The sequence below is a fragment of the Lygodium microphyllum genome, chromosome 13 (assembly GCF_053477565.2).
Source record: "Lygodium microphyllum isolate KBCC chromosome 13, Lygodium_microphyllum_v1.1.10, whole genome shotgun sequence".
Lineage (NCBI taxonomy): Eukaryota > Viridiplantae > Streptophyta > Polypodiopsida > Schizaeales > Lygodiaceae > Lygodium > Lygodium microphyllum.
Genome location: NC_141147.1, coordinates 88,186,537 through 88,208,539, shown reverse-complemented (window position 1 = coordinate 88,208,539; position 22,003 = coordinate 88,186,537). Strand labels below are relative to the sequence as shown.

At 38.2% G+C, this 22,003-nt stretch overlaps 1 protein-coding gene across 1 annotated transcript; it reads left to right on the top strand.

Annotated features, from left to right (window-relative positions):
• The first annotated feature begins 15,744 nt into the window (after positions 1–15,744).
• On the top strand, positions 15,745–20,588 carry LOC148026876 (benzaldehyde dehydrogenase, mitochondrial-like). The gene is made up of 11 exons (XM_087691408.1): positions 15,745–16,108; positions 16,977–17,117; positions 17,335–17,477; positions 17,784–17,937; positions 18,071–18,300; positions 18,569–18,658; positions 18,766–18,939; positions 19,024–19,161; positions 19,467–19,604; positions 19,770–19,831; positions 19,997–20,588. Exons 1-11 carry the CDS (start codon positions 16,012–16,014, stop codon positions 20,268–20,270), a joined length of 1,641 nt encoding a protein of 546 aa, XP_087547534.1. The 5' UTR covers positions 15,745–16,011; the 3' UTR covers positions 20,271–20,588.
• The last annotated feature ends 1,415 nt before the right edge of the window (positions 20,589–22,003 follow it).

The following is a 22,003-nucleotide window of genomic DNA, read 5'->3' as shown; positions in this document are numbered from 1 at the left end:
CCAATTTCAGCTTTCATTAGAAAGCCGAGACATTACCACAATGAAGACACCTCTTGGGTTGGTCCACATGTGCACTCTACCACAAGGTGCAACAAACTCCGTAGCCCATATGATGAATGCCATGCAAAAAGTCTTAAGGGACTTTATTCCACAACTTACTCTTCCATTTCTTGATGATGTACCTATCAAGGGATATGAAGTCAATGAAAAGAATGAGGAGCTTGACGAAGATGGCTGCAGGAAATTTGTAGTTAACCATATTCATGATTGTGACAAGATTTTGACAAGGCTAGAAGAGGTACATCTTACCCTTTTTGGAGCTAAGTCGATTTTTTGAGTAGAAGAAGTCCTAGTGGTCAGCCATCTATATAGCCCCTATAGACGCAAACCTTCTCCAATAGATGCCATCAGCAAAATGCAAGAAAAATGCACAAATGTTTTAGAGGTGAGAAGATTTCTTGGCGCATGTGTATTCTATCTCATATGGATACCACATTTTACTCATGTAGCCGAAAATATTTATCAATTATTAAGAAAAGAACAAAGATTCTCTTGGGGTAATGAGCCTACTCTCACTATGCGTAAATTAAAGAAGCTGTTAATTTAAGCCCCTACTCTCAAAAGGGCTGATTATTCAAATGGTCAACCCATCATCCTTATTGTGGATACAAGTCCCATTGGGATAGGATGGGCTGTTGGCCAAGAGGATCTTGATGGTAGCATTTATGCAATTTGTTTTGGAGCAAAAGTTCTCAATGAACGTCAAAGAAGGTATGCACAAGTAAAAAGGGAATTGTGGGGAGTTGTAACAGCATTAAAGTGTGATCGTGAATACTTTATAGGTGCTTCCATAGTGGTAGAAACTAATTGTCTTCCACTCTTGGGCATGATTGCCAATTGCTCTACACCCGACATTGCTATGCTAAGATGGATTGCATATATTAAATCTCTCAACCTTGAATTAAAGCATATTGCAAGAAAGGCGAATCCAGTTGTTGGCATGCTATCACATGCAAGATATGACAATGAAGAAGAGCTTATGGAAGAAGATGAAGCTGAAGAATCTATACTTGCTGAATTTCATTCCATGGCTACTAAAAATACATTTTCAGTTATTGCATATACTGGTCCAAAGCTGAAAACAACAAGATGGTCAACTAGAAGCCAACATGGTCATTGCATTGCTCAAGTTCTAGTTCATTTCCTTGAAGAAGATTGGTTGAAGATCGGTCAATATTTGAGCACAATGAAGAAGAAGGAAACTTGGACTGATGAGGAGTTCAAGCATATCAATAGGAAAGCTTATGGATTTTTTCTTAAAGAAGGACATCTATGGAAGCACGCAAAGAAGAAGAAAGGAGCGCATGTCCAAGTTTTAGGTAACAAAAGATTGCAACAACAGGTAATGAAGGAATTTCATGAAAGCCTGTGGGTTGGCCATAGAGGCATATGGGGAACCTTTAGTAAAGTCAAAGAAAAATATTGGTGGCAAAACATGTATTGGGACATAGCACATTTTGTTGAAACCTGTTATGTGTGTCAAATGTATTCTATGGTTAAGCATCGAGATGGGTTACAACCGACTTATCCCTTGTCTATACATTATAGATGGGTTATTGATCTTGTAACCATGCCTACAGGAAAACCCTTCTCTTATCTCTACCATCTCTGGAGTCTAAGCTCTTGAATCCCCATACATTCTTCTCTTGCCAAACCCCTGTGGTGACCTTCAACCCTACGCGCTACAACAACGTCCTTCCTGAAAATCAAGTCCTCATGCGCTTGCTTGTGAACCACATGCCTATACATATTGAAGGATGCCCCATGCAACTACTAGTCATGACGAGTCGTACTAAAGATGTTGCCCAAGAAGAATGCTAGAGCACTTAGGCTTATCCCTAGTTGTGCACTTGCCACAGAAATTCAGGATCAATCCCAAGTCAACGAAATCAAATAAAAATACAACTCTCAATGCCTATTTTAGAAGATATCGTATATGCATCGAGTTGACAGTGCCTGTAGGGATTGTCAAATCATGAGCAATGTAGAGTAGCAATGTACCACCAAAACAATTCAATCGAATCCAACTCACTGCAACAACATCTCTATTATCTCCATCATTCTCTAATGTAACTTGATCTACATCCAAAATTAGAACATCACCCCCTCTTGTATAAAATCCTACTCGAGAAGGAGTTTCACACAGCTAACCACTTGAGGGTCCCAACCTCTTGATCGACATTGTTACTTATCATTATATGTTAATAGCTCAAACATTCGATTTGAATTTTGGATCCTCTTGTTAAGTTAGGTGGGACCTCCTGAGAGATGCTCCATATCAATTTTACTTCAACTATCTCAAATCTAAGCATCAAAGAGAGACTATGACATTTATTTAGGACAAAAATAGATGCACCTTTATTGATGATTATTGACTAGGATATGCTACTATTTTCCACAAGAATCTCTCAGTGCTTCAGCCCAACAGTGTTGTTGATTGGTCCTAGTGTGTTGTTGACTAGGATATGCTACTGTTTTCCACAAGAATCTCTCAGTGCCCAAGAGTGTTGTTGATTGGTCCTAGTGTGTTGCTGAAATCTTGGATGTGGACATGGAGAGAGTCCTTGACACCTTACTGAAATTAGCTTGCTCTTGGATAAACCATTCATTGAAGGGAGGCATTATTTTTGCTCAATTCTATGAAGAGGGGAAGTCCCTTAGCATTTATGGGTTTTAGGTAGAGCTCTCTCTTGCTTTGCAACTTTCAAGATGCATGCTTCAAAGATCTGACTAGCTCAAGTTATTGAACCATGAGTATCTCAAACCTTTTGGTTCTAAGAATTGTGTATATGTATGTATGAATACAAGAGTAGATGTAATGCTGAGTAATGTGTGTGTGTGGACTTTGGAGGGGTGTGTGTGAGTCATGTGTATGAGTATGTAAAGAAGGAACAAGGATAAGTAGTATGTAACATGTGTCTATGTATGTACTATGTGTATGAGTACATATGTACATGTGGCAGATGTTTCTATATATATCCTATAACTTATAAATACTGTGGAAAATTTAATATATTTCTTTCAATATTTGTTTCGCATGAATGGTGAAAGAGCCTTCAAAATCTCAATATACCTTAGAAATGTTGGCGAATAAAAATGTTTGGAGTTATAACTCAACCTACTCGAGTTTCAAAAAAAAATCTGAAAAAATAAAAGTATAGCTATTTTGTGACATATAGCCACTAAAATCATCTATGATGGTGATCTCAAGGATAAAAAGGGGACATGCATATTGTGGGATAAGAGACAAAAGATACCAAAGATCTTGGATTTATTTAACCCTAATGGGACCCTAGCATGATTAAAATTCTTGTGGATGTTAGATTTTTAGCCTTTCTAAATAACCATTTCGTTTGCAAAGAAGACAAGAACCACACCAAAGTTTGCCCATGAGGAAGGATGGAATTGAAGGCATGGTTCAACAAGTAGGTGATTGTGTAAAGAAGAAGAAAGCTAAGAGTAGGCCAATTACTACAATTACCAAGAAGAAGACTGAGAGAAAGCCTGTAGAGGAAGGTAAAAGGAAAGAAAAGGATGGTAAGAAGAAAACTTTAATGGAAGCATCCTAATGCAATGGGCACAAGCAAAACTCAAAACACTAATAAGGAGGGCCTATAGCCCTAAGCACCCAAAGATATGTTGGGGGTTAAAGGTACCTATGCCTAGCCACCTACATTTACTCTATACCTCTACAAGTGGTTGGCACCCACCATCACCATCACTTTATTGTTTATTCTTTCAGTTGCAATAGAACAAGGAAAGGTAGGTCACACATTGTGACTATTGAAGTTTTCACATACTGGTCTCTCTCTCTTCTTTGCTTGAACCCCATAGCTCTCACTTCCCTCTTGCTTTCGCTCATGCTTTCACTTCCACTCCATTTTCAACTAGTACCAAAGTGAGCATTCAATGAGTTTCTTCATTATTTGTTTCAACCCAAGAAGAAGAGCTTGCCTCAAGATTTCACGGCAACCCACCCTTCATCCTTCCAAGGTATGTATTGAGTCTATGCTTGTTTCTAGCTTGTTGGAGGTTATTCTAAGGACTCTTGAGGTTCCATTGATCATTTTTTTAGGCTCCATTGTGGCCTATACAACTAGTAGCCCTTCAAGACAATAACAAATAGTTTGTGTTGTTTTTTTACAACCTTTGTCCTGACCTAATGCTCATCTTCAATCATTATATGAGCTCCTCTAGCACTTGGCCATCATTTGGCATTGCTCCCCAAGTCTTTAGCTCACATTCATGAAATTTTTTGGAGAGTATACCCACTTCAAATTTCGAGTAGACTTGCTAGTTATTGTGAGCAGGACATCATGTATTGAGTTACATAATGTTTATGTGGTTCTTTTAGGATGCTATCTTGATGCTCAGATGTTACGTGGTTTCCTTAAGGTGAATTTTGCATTTCTTTGAGCTTGTTTCTCTTAGTTTTAGTAGGGTTTATTGTTGTTATCAAGTTTGGATATGAAGCATATGATAGTGGAGCTTTATTCATTATATGCCTACATGCTATTTGGGCCTTCCACATGTATATGTTGATTGCTTGGCATTGATATTTAGCTTGGATATGTTTATGGTGACCTTTAGAGCTTGGATTTGAGCTTCATCGGATGTATTTGGGCATTGGCCATTAATTCAATGATTATTCACTTGCGATTGAAGATATATTTGATGTATATACTCCCGGATATACCATTGATGTGATTGGGCTTCCTAGATATTATGTGCTTGATACATTGAGCCTTGCTGTGCTCTTGAACATTCCAAATTCACCACTAATGGGAAATATTTGTATTTATACTATAGAGCTTGATTCATTAGAGATAGTGGGAGTCACTCATCTATGTACATACACAATTGGTTTATGCACAATATTTCTATAGAGCTTAATGACTATGGGTTGATTTGCTTTTGATCTTTCATACCTTGTACCTATCATTGTCAATGGGTTGTCAATGGTGGATACATGCTTGATACACAATGTTGTATGCATCTATGTATCTCACACCCTATATGTTTTGATAGTTCTTGGTACTTGGTTGCTATACTACTAGTTGCATTTTGTACATCCCCATTGCTATCCAGATATTTCTAGAGGGAGCTTACTCCTTCAGTCATTTGCCTATAGATGTATGGCCAATTACTATATTTTTACGGATAGCAATGTTGAAAACTATTTATGAGCAGTTACTTTGAGAGTAGATGCTTTGTTTGAGTCCTCTAGTGCCTAGTATTTGTGAACAACTATACACTCTTTAGTTTCCCACTTCTTACCCTCACTTTTGGCTCATTTTTAAGGTTATTTTGCTATAATTACAACAATCCATAATCTTGTACTTGTAGACATAATGTTCAAATGTATCCAATGACACTGCTATTCTCAACATCGAAAAGTTGGATGGTAACAGCTTTCAATATTAGAAGATGCAAATATTGTAGGTATTGGTGCAAACGAAACAAGTAAGGCCATTGAAAGCCAAGGGCATAAAGTCAAAAAGTAAGGGTAGAGATGATTGGGATAAGCTCAATGAGTTATGCAAATCTACTATCATATTATCTTTGTCTAAGCAAGTGTACTTGAATGTTATTTTGACTAATTGTGGTGCATATAATTTATTGAAGAAAATATATGATATTTATGACAAGTAGAGTCCTACATCTCAATTGTACTTGTTGAAGAAGCTTATGGACCTTTGCATGAAGAAGGGCACCCCATGTCTACTCATTTGAATGAGTTTCACTCTATTTTCAACCAGCTTATCTCGTAGGGCATTCAACTGAGGATAACATTAAGTCTTTGTTCTTGCTTGCACTACTAGAGTTACAGGATACATTAATGCTAATACTCATGAAGATGGTTTTAAATGCAATGATGTAGAGATTTCTTTAATTATACAAAAGAAGTGAACATGAAGAATATTGATGTAGCCTGCACGAGTCTCATGCACTTATGGTGAGAGGCAGAAATAGTGGAAATGGGAATAAAAACCATAATGGATACTCATAGCCTAACATGGGCAAGTCTCAATCTCATCGGCAATCATGTAATAAGTCCCACAGTTCTAAGTCCTCTTTGACATGTCATTATTGTGGGTAATATTGTCACATTAGGCCACAATGCCATAAAATATGCAATGATAGACACAATGAGAAAGGCAAAGGGAAAGTGTATGATAATGCTAAATCTTTGATGATCGCAACATTGTGCCTAAGTCTAGTTAGAGGAGATAAATGCCTTAGAGTACAATTCCCATGATTAGATACTTATTGCTTCATCACTTAATACTACTCAATTGATGCTCCATCTTCTTACTCTCAATGTTGACTTCTTTATTTGGGGGCTTCAATCCATATTACCCTGGATTGTCACTGGTTTCATAGTAGCTAACATATTGTTATGGGTTATGTTAGACTAGGAGATGACATTGCATTGGATATTGTTAGTACAGGTGATGTTAGACTGCAATTTAGTACAGGTGTTCCCTTTGTGCTTCATGATATATATATAATGTCCCTACTTTGACTAAAAGCCTTAACTCAATTGGATAGTTCGATAATGATAGGTACCATGTATCTTTTAGTGATTTTGCATGAGAGATCACTTGTAATAGACTTTTTTTTTGCTAGAGATGCCAAGGTTGGAACACTTTGCTTGTATCTAGGTCTATTGACCATATTTTAGCTACAATGACTAACCTTCCATATGTATCTCTCTGGCATCGCCGCCTTGGGCATATGTCTTTGAAATGAATGAAATTACTTACTCATTTGTAGTATCTTCCACCTTTTAATTACTCATGTTTTGATTCATGTGACTATTGTTTGTATATACATGAGTGAGCCGTTAGCTCTTATGCATTCATATGTTTGTGGTCCCAAGTCCTAAATCATCATTAGGTGGCACGAAATAGTTTATTACATTCATAGATGATTATTCATATAAGGTTTGGGCCTATCCTATTAAGAAAAATTAGATATTTTGCCTATGTTTCAATACCTTCTTGCCATGGTTGAGAACCAGTTTGAGTATAGGTTGAAATGCCTATGGTTTGACAATGGGGGTGAATATGTCTCTATGGCTTTTGACCATCTTTGTGATGAGAGGTGTATTAAGTGTCAATTGACCGCCCATACACCCCACCCCAAAATGGTGTTGTAGAGCACATGAATAGGACTATTCAAGAAAGAGTCTATAGTATGCTTAGTCAGGAAGGCTTATCATAGTACTTTTGGGCTACGATAGTTACTACTGCATCCATAAGTAACACATTTGATACGATAACCTCATTTGGAATCTGAATAACTGCTTGTAAAACATTTGTGTTAGGTGAAAAATCATTTTGAACCTCTGCAAGAATTTGCATCAACTCTTCATTATCCTCTTGTCCCTATTGCATTAAATTTGGTTTTTCTTTAAACTGATTGTTACTCTTGTCATCTAGAATGAAAAACCCCTCTAAAGCTTCATCAAGAAGAGTCAAAAGTTCCATGTCTTCCTTCACTACCAAAGAATAATGTAAATCACCTCTATGATGACCAAAAGCATGCATCGTAAAAATAGCATTAATTTCCCTTTCCATTGTATCATCATAGCAAACCTTCTCATTAAATGCACCAAGAGACTGCACATCATCATCCATGGTAAAATCACAATCATATGAACCATAATTAAAAACCTATTAAGAATAGTCCATGTAAGATGAGGGATGCTTGTTATTCCCTAATCAAAAAGAGGAATCCAGACATGATAGCAATTTAGGAGGTCAAACTAGGAAAATGAGGGAGGAATCTAGATGGGATTGCACTTCAGAAGGTCAAACTAGGAAGTGAGGAGGTGTAGAACATTAGATGCAAAGGATATAAGATCTTAGGTGACTACTATACATAGGGTAAAAGGGGCACCATACTATTAATTAGTGAAACCCTTAGCCCATGAAAAATTGGGTGAGAGGTGATGGGAGTATGGTTGCTACTTCAATGGTGATTGGCAATACTATTTATTCAATCTATGGAACTAATTCATCAATTTGACAAAGCAACACTATGGAGCTATATGGGGGAGATTCTAGCAAGTGATAATACAATTCTTTCAGGGGATTGGAATATGACATTGTATGATGTAAACAGCTCGCATGGGGGAGGAAACATGATATTGTTGGAGAGATATGGAACAACTTTGAAATCTCCCACATGCTAATAGATTCGGCTGTAGTGTTTAGAGGGATGACACTATCCTACACCTGACATGACATGCAAGTCACGATTGCATGGAGAGTAGCCAAATTAGATAGGATTTATCTTAATGATGGTGCTTGGTGGTTGGGTGGTAGAAGATGCCCACTTGATAACATTGATTGAAGTTGCTATGTCAAACCACATCCCACTCTTATATACACTTAGGTTGGAAGCTAAAAGGCCAGCAAAGTAGGTTTGCTGCTATTTAGGTTCAATACTTCCATCTTAGGGAAAAGGGTATTATGTCAGAACTCAAAGACATCTAGAGGATTAATCTTAATTAGTTAATTCACCATTTTAAGAACCCACTTAATTGCATACTAGCCATCATTGAACGAGCTAAAGAGAATCATACAAATCAAGCTAGAGTTTAGAGAAGAATGCGTGCTAGTTGTTTGTGAATAGTTTAGACATTATATTCTTCTAGCTCTTTATCTTCAACTAGGTGATTGTGTGCTTCACAACCTTCTCATAGAAGTGGAGGGTTACATTTGTGTTTTGCAAAAGTGTCAAATTTAATTTCAAAAGGTGTTGTTGAAGGGCAATTGTTGGTACTTACACCACCTTCTTCTATTGGGCATTCAAGCTCAAAAAGCATTGTGAAACGATTACTATGATAGAGGATACAAATGATGTGTCCTTAAATATGACATGAAGATTTCTAAATCCTTCATGAGCCATGTTTCAACAATTGTTGTCATTGAGCTTGGTTAACTATTTGACTAGCAATATAAAAATGAAGTTTTTATGTAGGTTGGAAGAGAAGTGATATGTGTTGAAAAATTTGTTATGTTAAGTGAACTCTTTTTGGTCGGATAAGCTCAAGCTTATGGTCAACAAGATGAAAAAATGAAGATTTTATGTAGAATGGAAGAGGAGCGATACATGTTGAAGAAGTTGTTATGTTAACTTGACCCTTTTTTATGGATTGAGTTCAAGTTCATGGTCAACAAGATGACAAAATGTAAGTCTCCAAGAATAGATAGCATGCCAATTTAGGTCTTTCAAACCTTATGGTATGAGTGCTCATAAGATGTGTGTAGGATGTTAAATAGAATTAGGATTGAATGGGTAGTGCCTAAGTAATTGAATAAGGGCTTAATCAAGTTGATCCTTAACTCCCTAGATAAGATAGGACAAGGTAGTTACAGACCCCTCACAATGCTCAATGTTGTGTACAAGATATTGGATAACTAGATCAAAATCTTGCTTCGACAAATTCTTCACTCCGAACAACATGGCTTTGTCCAAGACATGAAAATACTTTATACTATTCTCCATTTGATTTTGTCAATGGATCATGCCCTCTCTTTGAAATATGATTTTGTACTTATAATATGGACTTTGATCAAGCTTATGATATAATAAGCCAGAAGCTCATTTTGGAGGTAATGAACGTCATAGGTTTTGGTGTTGGAATCCTAAATATGACTCAAGTGCTTCTTGCTAATGCCTCAACAATTATTCATGTGAATGGCTTATCTTCTTCGTATTTTGAGATTAGTAAATCGACGAGGCAAGGGTGCCCAATTACCCCAATTCTCTTGGCCATCTTTATTAATCCTTTGCTTCACAACTTGGACTTGAAAATGCAACAATGACACATTAAAGGGCCCCTAAACTATGGCTTTGGTATCACAATTCTTTAGCTGATGATAACTCCAATGTAGTACAAGTAGAGCAGCAACTAGTTAATGCCTTGCTAAAAGTTTATGATAGATTTTCAAATCTTTTTAGCTTAGTTATTAGTTCATGCAAAACTAAATTGGTTTATCTAGGCCTAGATGAGCCAATTGAGTGGGTCAAGCAATTGAAGTTTAGGATAATCCAACCAAGTTAGCTATTCAAGTGTGTACTTATACTATAAGGGTTGTCCACCTAGATATTGGCCATGGGCTTTTACCCCAACAACCTCCTACTTAAATGCCAATGCACTTTATGGGAGTATAATAAAGTGAAGATACTATCAAATGCATATCAGCACTATGTGGTGTGCAAAGCACTTAGAACATAAACCCTTTATGAGAAGATATGTAGGGTTATTATCCATATATAGCTTGACAGTCTCAATGCACTTGAACTTAAGCACCTCCTTGATGAAGTGATACTTTACTTGAGTGTGCTTTATCTTTGCATGGGTACAATCAAGAGGCCCAAGAGATTGCACCAACTATGAAAGTAAAGACAAAACTTATAGTAGACCTCCTAGAGTCTACACTCCCTACAAAAACAACATAACAGGTCCTCTTAGAATATTATATGCTACTTTCTTAGACTCAAGATCCTTCAGGTGATATCCCAGGACTTCTAAAACACCATGTCGTTGGATTTAAGATCAAGTTTACTACGCTTGTCCCATGCATAAATCTCCATACCCTTGGACTTAAGATCAATTTTACTCCGCTTGTCCCATGCATAAATGCCTTAGAACCAAAGACATAAACATGATTATATGTAGGCCTCTTGCCCAAAACCATAAATCCTCTAGATTTCTACCATCCAGTGGCTTGCTAGGAGACCTATTGATCAAATGTACTACTATCTTTTTAGCTTTAACTCAAAACCCATTAGTGAGACTAGCATTAGAGAGCATACTACGGGACTCTTTAATGGTCCTATTCATCTTCTCAACCACACCATTTTGATCAAGATTCTTGGGAGCTATCAATTCTCTTTTGATAGAATGGATGGCATATAAGTTATTCAAGGCATGAAAAGTGTATTCAACACAATTGTCAATTCATAAGCACTTAAGCTTTTTTTCCTAACTAGTTCTCTACAAATGCCAATGACTTTTAAAATGCATCTAGCATCACTCCTCTTATGAAGAGGGTAAGCCTAATCTTCCTAGTGGCATGGACTATGAAGGTTTCAAAATACAATGCCCACCCAATGAGACTATGGGCACATGCCTACAAAAATCACTTTGAGCTAAATCTAAGCACTCTAAACTTCTAATACTAACACCTCTATTATGTGACAATTTAATTTGGTTTTCCAAAAGAAAAATGCTAACAAAAACCAAGATCAAAGAAGTTGTAACATGAAAGATAATTCAAAGGATGCAAATATTTCATTCGAGTGACTAACATGTATTCCAAATGGTGATGCCATTAAGAAATTGATGGTTGTTAAGTGATAGTTACAACATGGCCTTTAATTCTAGAAACATGCAAAGGATACAAAGTATCAAACTTTAACACTTTGGCAACAATAAGAGATCCTTTGCAAGTTTTTCATACATGATCTCCAAATCATCCTATAACCACACTCATGAAGCTGTAATCAAACTCTTAATCAAGAGTATAACATGCCATACATTCCACAAGACAAATGAAGATCTATTAGGCAGTGACAAATGTATATCTTTTATATCAACAATTACCAAAACGGATGCATGTCTCAACATCATAATTAAGAAGCATTGAACTATCCTTTATACGAAGTGACATGGAATAACGCTCCAAAATCCAACAACCAATTGCGTGACATGCCATTATCCCATGGCAACCGAGAATGCATCACCAAATGAAGATACACACAAAACATCTCCATCATTATTGCTATAATTAATCATCCAAAACCAAGATGCTTGATTTGATTTCCAACTGCTAATGAATACCCAAATGTATCCAAAATGGGCAATGAAAGCCCCTGAATCAAACCTCGATGGCTCCTTAAACCCAAACACATGTAGAGCTTGGCACTGAGAATAGTATGTTTGTCAAGATGTGGACAACAAGCACCAATGTCAAAGAAGAAGATCAAATACTTGATCTTTGTGATGAAGCTTTACTCCTCACACTTCTTGTTCCATGCATGAGCTCCCTCAAACAATGTTTTGATACCATTTGAGAGTGAAGTAATGGTGGGATGGGTGAGGTAGAAGCTATGGAGTGCAAAAGTGTCAAGAGAGAGAAACACACAAGACAATTTAGGGTATAATGAATGGTACCTTGATTATTTGTTATCTTTGCTTATATGTAATTGCATAGTGTGCACTTATACAAGGGGTGCTCAGCTATTGGCCATTGGCCTTTACCCCAACAAGTGGATCTATGGAGGAATCAACCATTGAGCTTCCATGGTAAGTTAATGATAATGTAAACTGTATGCTTGCCTCTATAGTGACTTGCTTGGCAATAATGCCAAAATTTGTAAGTCAATGTGGGCCAATAGAGATAGGTGAGGTGATTGGACCTTAAAACAAGTCATATGACCTTTAAATCAACATGATCCTCCCAATTATTTGAGAAATCTAAATTGGCCAAAGGACTAATAGAAAAAGGGATATATAGATGGGAAAATATATTGGACCAAGCTAGAATAGAATTCATGACACAAGAAGGATCCAAGACCATTAGAGGTTGTCTTGGGTGGAGATTGGATTCATGCAATAGGTAATGAAAAAGTTGATTGGTCTATGTCCAAGATCATTAATGAGGGAAATTCAAGCAAGTTCATGGTTGCACCTATAGGCAAGCTACTATGGCATTGCAAGAGCATGAAGGAATACTCTAAAGGAGAAGTGATTCATATCAATCATGTAGTTGAGTATTGGAAGAAATGGCACCCAAAGGCCACTAAAAGAACTTGGCATAGAAGAGTCCGAAGGGTGTGGCTCTCCACCCCTTTTAAGAAGTTAAATTTCATGCTTTGGAAGCTCATTATGAGTAAGATACCTAGAAAAGAAAGGGTTAGTAGTACCTCCTCTATGTTTGATTTGTAAGAGAGAGGAGGAGATTGTGAGGCATCTATTTTGAGAATGTGGAGAAGTTAAAAATATTTGGAAGTAGGTGTAGGGTCAGGTGAGAAAAGTTGGATTTGAAGAACAAGTTGATTGCAAGTTGGTACATTTAGTGATAAAGCCACAAGGGATGAGAAAACTTTGAAGCTTTAGAATGTCTTGAGGGCAATCATAGTCCAAGAAATGTGGAAACATAGGAATGAGAGACCCTTTGGCAAAGTTAAATTGTGATTAATTCCTATGGATAGATGGACAAGAATAGGGGGGGAGGTGTTTGGTAGCTCTTAAGAGTTTTAGATTGGTTTACAAATTGTATAGGTTTTTCTACAAGGGTCTAGTCAAGGCATAAGGTCTTTGAACCTTGAAATCTACCTATTTAGGCAATGTGTATATATATATATTGCTTATAATACTATTTACATATGCATTATTACTTGGTAAGCTACATTTTTATATTTTTTGGCTCAACAATGCAAGTCATGGGACACTTTCCTTTTACATGCAAGTTTTTCAATGTTTCTTCACTCCAATCTACATAGGATGTGCGATAGTTTGTTATGTCATTAGTCACATTTCTTTGGATGTCATGACTCAAAACCTATACTTTGAGTCGAAATGGTTATATTGCTTTAATCAAACAAGCTAGGATAGAGTTAATATCAAGTTGTAGAATGTTGTTTGAGGTAAATGTATTGTCATTATCATGGGTGCAGTATCATGAGCCCTTATTTTCATAGTGGGTGTATGAGCAGCCATACATGAACATGAATCTATGCACAAACAACATGGTTAGAGAAATCCTTACATTTCATGTTTGTATTGGTATAGATTACATTTTGGTCATTAGCTTACCCCAAACTATGTATCTCATCCTAATCTATGTTTTTTATTTTTTCACATGTGTGCATGTGTGTAACACTACATTAGAAAATGTCTTCAATATAGGTTTCTTTGTGTAGCACTTTAGACACACAAACATATGTTTCATGTGATGGGAAAATTCACATGATGGACATGGATCTCACCATGGGTAAATTCACATTGTATATATAAATAACATGCACTATTGTTGATGACAACTACACACTCTTTGGATCCATCAATGGGGGTTAACATAAAGCCTTACATATTATTACTATGGTGTATTCTATTGGTGCATATAGCACCCACTCATCTATGCCACACATGCTAATGTGCATGCACATGCACATGCATGCTTGCGCGTGCACACACACACACACACACACGCACGCACGCACGCACACACGCACACACGCACAGAGAGAGAGAGAGAGAGAGAGAGAGAGAGAGAGAGAGAGAGAGAGAGAGAGAGAGAGAGAGAGAGAGAGAGAGAGAGAGAGAGAGAGAGAGAGAGAGAGAGAGAGAGAGAGAGAGAGAGAGAGAGAGAGATGTTAGCTTAACTCCACCACCATGTGGCTTGGCTTGTGGTGCCATTACATGAATTTAGTGTGAGGCTCATGCATTGCTGTAGCACTAGTGCTTCTCTGAATTGGATAAAACCTATCTACAAACATCAAGCATTGTCCTTGGTATGGGTACCTTGGATGTCATGGCATCTCTTGGAGTATGAGGTTTTGGTTGATGGTTTTATTCTATATATATGGTGGAGAAGAGGACTGTTTTGATAACTTATAAAGAAGAGAAGTGTTTACCTTGTAGTGTTTAGAGTAGCCATTAAGGCATGTGTGTGAGTTGCATTAGAAGCTAGGATCAATTCTCAAGGATGGATTGGTGGATTCAAGCTCTACCTATATGGTGTGCTATGAGGGTATTTAGTAATTTGTAAGAAATGGCATCCCATTATTAAAAAGAAAAAGAGGTGTGTTTGCATGCATTGCAATACTAGTAAGACCAACCAAAATACAAACTTATTTATATTCTAATCTCAAGTAGAGAGGTGTTACCAATGACTTAGCAATCTTGGTAATGTTTCATTACAATTTTCATGCAAGTTATTGCATCTTGAGATTGGTGGGCTTTTATACATGATGGGTGAAAGTGCGATGTTCATTGTGTTTGAATGCGCCACCCTTTTTTGTGAGCAAAGGGAAGTGACTACTTCCCTTTGCAAACAAAAAAGTGAAGTGAGTGAGGCATAACCTTACAAGCTTTGCAAGGCCGCCACAACCACATTAGGGGCTAGTCCAATGACCTATGCATGTGACAGTTTCTTGTGGGAAAGAGTTTCAGGTTTCCAATTGCTAACAAAGCTCACATACTTTAAAACCCCCTCCCCTCTCCAATGAAAAACTTAAAAATAAACGAGAAACAGTGCTCCAATATTAGTGTGTTTTTGAGTAAAGAAATACCACATGGGAGGTTTCTCATTGGAAACAATGAAATTTCCACAAAAGTTAAAAACACCCCATGTGACCTTGAAGGGTTACTAGTACTAGAAAACCCCCATAGAGAGAGAGAGAGAGAGAGAGAGAGAGAGAGAGAGAGAGAGAGAGAGAATTGTTGTTTTACTTTTGTGTTTGCTTTAGCAAATGTTTATCTTACTTGGAGATTGCAGTTTTATATGACTATTGTAAGGTTGAAGTGGCACAATCACATGTCCTCATATCTTCATCTAGGCATTAAAGCTAGAAAGCAAATCCCCCAAACCATGGCATGACCAAACCAAATATCAGATAAGGGCTTCAAGGCAGGAACATGTGAGGCTATATCTAGCAAGGCCAAACCTAACATTATATATAAAGGCTGAGAGCCCCCAAGCCCTCTGACATGACTTTACCATATCACATCTCAAGGCTTCAAAGGGCAATGGGCATTGTGAGAAAATCAGAGAAAAGAGAAGAGGAAAACCTGCATTGAAGTTTCCCCCTTTGCCCATCTTCTTCGCCCTCCATAACAAACTGTGTGCAACAGTCTAAAGCGCATGATCTCTTCACATCGACCTCTTCCCAACACCAGGCCTGAATCAGGAAAATTCATCAGCATCCATGGCTTCCCTTCGAGCTGCTTCCCTCCTGTCCCGTGCGCTTGCAGTCCATCCCGGGCTTCCATCCTCCACCTCCGTGCGCCTTCCCTCTCACCGTGGTATGAAACTCATTCACCTCCATCATCTTCTCCTCTAATCATTCGCCTCATTCTGTACTTTCGCATATTTTCCATCCTTGTGGAGGCTTTTCCTCTGATCATTTGCTCCATTCTCTGTAGTGACGTTTCTTTTTCCTCCTTGTGTTGTCGCTACTTGCCTCTTGCTTAGAGCTTCCGAATTCCCTTTTAACCAGACTCAATCAAACTTCGGACCCTTCTCCTCCTTGTTGGAGTTTTACGTCCCCTTTTAACCTGGCTTGATCAGTCTTTGGATCATTCTCTTAGCTAGAGCTTCTTCATTCCCTTCTAACCAGGCTTGCTCAGCAGACTATGGATCATTCTCTTTGTTAAGAGCTTGTAAATCCCCTTTAACCGGGCTCGGCCAGCTTTGGATTAACTTTAAATTATTCTGATCTGAAGGCTCTTCCTCACATTTTCCTTCACAATGGTTACTGGACTGAATTTAGAATTTCCTGACCGAATTCTACAAAACCACTCATATTATGCGCTGATTATCATTCAGCGAAGTCAATTATTCTCGTAATTTCACAATCTTTTAAGGCATCCGCAAAGCGGGCTTTATTCAGAACTCTAGTTGAGCTTACAAATTTTGCATGCCTTTTCACAGACAGTGAGCATTTTCTTATACCATAACAATCAAAAACTACTTTTGAACTGAGAGGTCTGTGATGGATGGTTTTATTCGCTTTGTGTTTATAAGATTCTAAATCAAACACTTGCATCTATCATGATATGCTTTTCATTGAAAATCAAGGGACTTCAACTTGGTGCTCCAATTACCCAGATAAGCTGTTCTGTTTCAATCTCTCTTTGTGGCTTTATTTGTTCTGATTCTCCTTAATATCAGGTAAAAGGTTTTGCAGTAGATGGGAAACACAAGCCAGCATGTCGGCAGTTGCAACAGAAGTAACCGAAGCAAGAACACCTCCGGTCTCCATCAAGTATACCCAGCTTCTTATTGATGGGAATTTTGTAGATGCTGTATCTGGTAAGTGTATATGCTGATATTTATGGTCGACGATTCAGAAATCATATCATTCTTTGAGTGACATAATGTTGAGTGTGTGAAAGCCATGCATTGAACATGTGCAAACATGCTTTGTAATGCATTTGTGCACTCATGCATTTGCATGCTTTGTGGCATGTGTGTATGCTTGGGTGTATGTGTGGAGGGAAGGAGAATCTAATAGAATTTCTCTTTGTAGGCAAGACATTCCCGACCATAGACCCTCGGACAGAGGAAGTCATTGCTCATGTTGCAGAAGGTGATGCTGAGGATGTGGATCGAGCTGTCAAGGCAGCCCGCAAAGCATTTGACAATGGGCCATGGCCAAAAATGCCTGCTTATGTATGGCTCAAGTTCAATGATTTACTGTCGTAGAGATCATAATTGGCAGAAGTCCTTTTGCTTCACCAGTCTTAAAGCACCTAATTACAGAGCAGTACTGACTTCTCTCTCTTTGACTAGTAAGGTCTACATTAGACGTGGTATTTTGTTGGGACTGTCTCGTGTGTGAGCCTTGTCTGGTAGTCTGTACGGTTGAAACTTAGATGAATTGAGAAGAATCACTTGTAAACTGTAAGATGGGACAATTTTGATTTACAAGAACAGCAGATGCTTACAGTCCACGTTGTACGTTCTTGCCAATGCCAGGAAAGGTCAAAGATACTTCTACGTTTCGCTGACTTGATTGATCAACATAATGATGAGCTTGCAACCCTGGAGACCTTGGACAATGGGAAACCATATGACCAGGCACGTCTAATTGAGGTTCCAATGACAGCAAGATTGTTTCGGTACTATGCAGGTTGGTGTCTCCTGAGTCCTCACAGTTCTTTCACCTTTCTATGATTGGGCACCTTACTATCAGAAAGACTTGATACACTAAATTAAAAGGATACTTAATTTTCTAAGTGATTGCATCTTTTTCTTTCATCCAGGATGGGCAGATAAGATACATGGGCTGACCGTTCCAGCGGATGGACCTCATTCTGTTCAGATTTTGCACGAACCTATTGGAGTAGCAGGACAAATCATTCCTTGGAATTTCCCCCTACTAATGTTTGCCTGGAAAGTGGGACCTGCTCTTGCTTGTGGAAACAGTGTCGTGCTAAAGACAGCAGAACAAACACCACTGTCGGCTTTGCTGGCTGCCAAGCTCCTGCATGAGGTACTTCTCCATGTTGGAGCTGCTTTCAGATCAGGGTTACATCCCTACGTTGTGACAGGACTATGACCCATTCCAAGTTATCCAGATTTACTGTTGCGATGCAAGCTCTTTGTCCAGCCTTGCTCAAGAAAATTTTTGAAATTTCTAGATCTTTCTTTTTCTTTCTTCAATTAAATTCGAGACTGGGTGAAATACTGGATTGGGTTTGGTTTACTTTCTTAGCTATGGATTGAGTCTAATGCCAATGTTGTTGACCATTTATCTACAGGCTGGACTACCTGAAGGTGTGCTGAATATTATATCAGGTTTTGGGCCTACTGCAGGAGCAGCTGTTGCAAGCCACATGGATGTTGATAAGGTGAGTTAGAAAGAAAACTGTCTAACCTGACAACACAAGTTAGAATATTACATTTATCTTGCTATCTCCAAGTAGGTACCAGAGAACTAAAACCTATCTATCTTCAGCTGGCATTCACAGGTTCAACAGAGGTTGGAAAGATTGTATCTCAGCTTGCAGCAAGTAGCAACTTGAAACCTGTCACCCTGGAACTAGGTGGAAAATCTCCATTTATCATAACGGAAGATTGTGACATCGATCAAGCTGTGGAACTTTCTCACTTTGCTCTTTTCTTTAACCAGGTGCGACATGGTTCAATAATAATATTTTCAGAATGATACAGAGTTTTTTGCTGGCGAAAAATGAAACTCAAAATCTTGATACAGGGACAATGCTGCTGTGCTGGCTCTCGAACTTTTGTGCACGAAAGCATTTATGATGAGTTTCTAGAGAAGGCAAAGGAGCGGGCCTTGAAACGTGTTGTTGGTGATCCCTTCAAGAAAGGAGTGGAACAGGGTCCTCAGGTATGTACTTTTCGTTTTCCATTTCACACATGAGAAGTTGAACCTGCGCTCATGTTTATGCCAAAGGGTGCAATTACCCCGGGCTTGCTTGCAAGCTGTCTAATATTAGCTACCTTACAATATAATGTGCTGTGTCTGGTTACATATGGTGGCTTTTGGAAAAGAAGTCTTGACTCTCTTGCCACCATTCTGAGCATTTTGTATCATAGATATTACAGGAGCACCACCAATATCTGCTGTCTTTCCAGAGGTAGCACAAGTCTTTTATTTCAAGCATCTAAATATTATATTTTACCATCAAACAGATCAATGATGAGCAGTTTGAGAAGATTATGGGTTACATCAAATCAGGCCAGGAAGAAGGTGCAAGGCTGCTTACAGGTGGTACGCGGATTGGCAGCAAAGGCTTTTACATCAAGCCAACTATTTTTGCAGATGTCCAGGTTAATGTCATCAACCCAAACCTGAATTTGAGCAGTTCTGATTCTTCACATTTAATGGAAGTCACATTTTTAATTCTAAATATATGACTGCGTTGACATCCTCCTGATTTTGCTCACATTCAGTAAGTATTCATAGTTTGAGTAATCTCATGGTTAATGATGCAGGATGGGATGAAAATATCCAGGGAGGAAATATTTGGACCGGTGCAATCAGTCACAAAATACAAGTGGGTATCTTAGGCCTTGCAGGACTCGTTTAGCGGCAATTCAATTGTTTTGCTGAATCTTTCACCCCATATTGGTGGCGTGTGAGAGTTATGTGTGCAGTTAAACCAGTTCCTTTACATGGTCTAGCATATCTTATTCTGAACATGTTATCATTTCAACGGCAGGACTTTGGAAGAGGTGATTCGCAGAGCAAATGCATCTATATATGGACTGGCAGCAGGTGTTTTCACCAATAACATAAACACAGCCAACACCTTGACCCGAGCTCTTCGTGTAGGAACTGTCTGGGTTAACTGTTTTGATGTGTTTGATGCTGCCATTCCCTTTGGAGGATATAAAGCAAGTGGCCATGGAAGAGAGAAAGGCATCTACTCGCTGCAAAATTACCTACAAGTTAAGGCAGTTGTCACGCCATTGGAGCAGCCAGCATGGCTTTGAATCAACTCCATACGGCCCATGTCCCTGATCACCGAGACGGCAGCAACTTTCCTGGCTTTTGTACAAGCATGAACCACCTACTTACTAGGGAAAGAAACCCTCCCAAGCTCCCAATAGTAAGTTTCTCACATGGAAAATAAGAGCTCAGAGTAGACTAGAGCTCGACGATCTGCTTTGCTGGATCTGCAGGAGAATGAGCAGTTTGGAGTGCAAACGTGCATGCATGCTGATATCGCTGATATTGGACCTTTTGTCACCCAACCATAGTTCTGCGAATTAATAAGACTAATATACAAGGATAGTAAATGGTATTTTGCATTTCTTATGTCTCATGTTTTTTCTCATTCAAACATGCACATGCACAAAAGGCTATTTTGTGCAATTTTACACGCAAAAAAAAAAACAGAGACAACAAAGAGATCCATGCAATTAAGATCAAACTTTATTTCATTACCAATTGTAATCAAATTGCACCCAAAAGTGGAACAGTGTTAAAACAATCCATTCTCTCGTAAATGGTTAGAAAGAGGAGCAGGTGTTTGCATGACTATGTGCATTGGGGACCTTGCCATTGTCTTTGGGATGGGCGATGTTTCCACATATTGCGTAGAAGGTGTTGACGTATTGCAATCCATGTGTTTTGCAACATAGTTCACAATTAGTCATTCATTTACAAAGGTAGGTATGAAGGAACTTAAAAACACAATATGTATGTCCAAACATCAATATGGATGCTAATACATCTAGATGAGGGAAATGAGCTTGAACATCTTGTGTTTAATCTATAGTGAGTTAGTGCAATACAACAAAGCAACAAAGATCATGGCACTCCCATCGCTTTTAATGAGAAGGGATCCATATTGTGTGTGAAGGTAACCTAATCTAAGCATTGAGTGAAGGAGGAACAAAGAAACATGTAACATAACAATGATATCTAACTTTAAGAAACACCACTTAGAAGCCATGAGAAAAGGCAAGGATTGCAGTCGCTCAATATTATGTGGAAGTGATTGATAAATATAAGCATCTAGAGCAATTGAACAAAGCTTCTCTTGCAAGGCCAATTGAATCTTAGAAGCATGATTATATCGGTAAGTAAGAGTAGTTGTCTATTAAACATATCAAAATCAAATGGACAATTGAAAAAATAGCACATAAACACAATCAATCATGTTGACAAAGTTGAGCTCACCAAGAACATGTTGCAACAAAAAGATTGTAATAACATTTTTTGCAAAATCTCTTTAAACAATATTTTAGTAGAGCTTGAATGATATTCATTGTTTTCTAACAACACTTCCAAATTGTATAGTGACTTCACTTGAGACAATGCAACATAAAATTACCCACGAGTAAAGAGAAGAATTTTGAGATATAATCCTAGAAAGGCCAATGTTTGATATTGTGCCTTGTTGATAGTCATGTGAAATACAAGCCTCACTAGGAATTGTCTAGTGAAATGTAGGTGTAATATACTTGGAATGAAGGTAATACTTGGATTGAATATTCTTGTACTAATATTGTTGTTTGTTATTCTCTCTCTCTCTCTCTCTCTCTCTATGATCTTAGTATCAAGTCCCTTGCATGTAAGTCTTGTACAATTACACAATACTTTACATGGGTCTAGATTTTTCAGGTAAGATGATAGGGGCATTGAGCTTTAATAACAAATGAGGAGAGAAGTCCTGCCCCCCCCCCCCCCCCCCCCCCCCACACCAAAGATGAAGTGAATT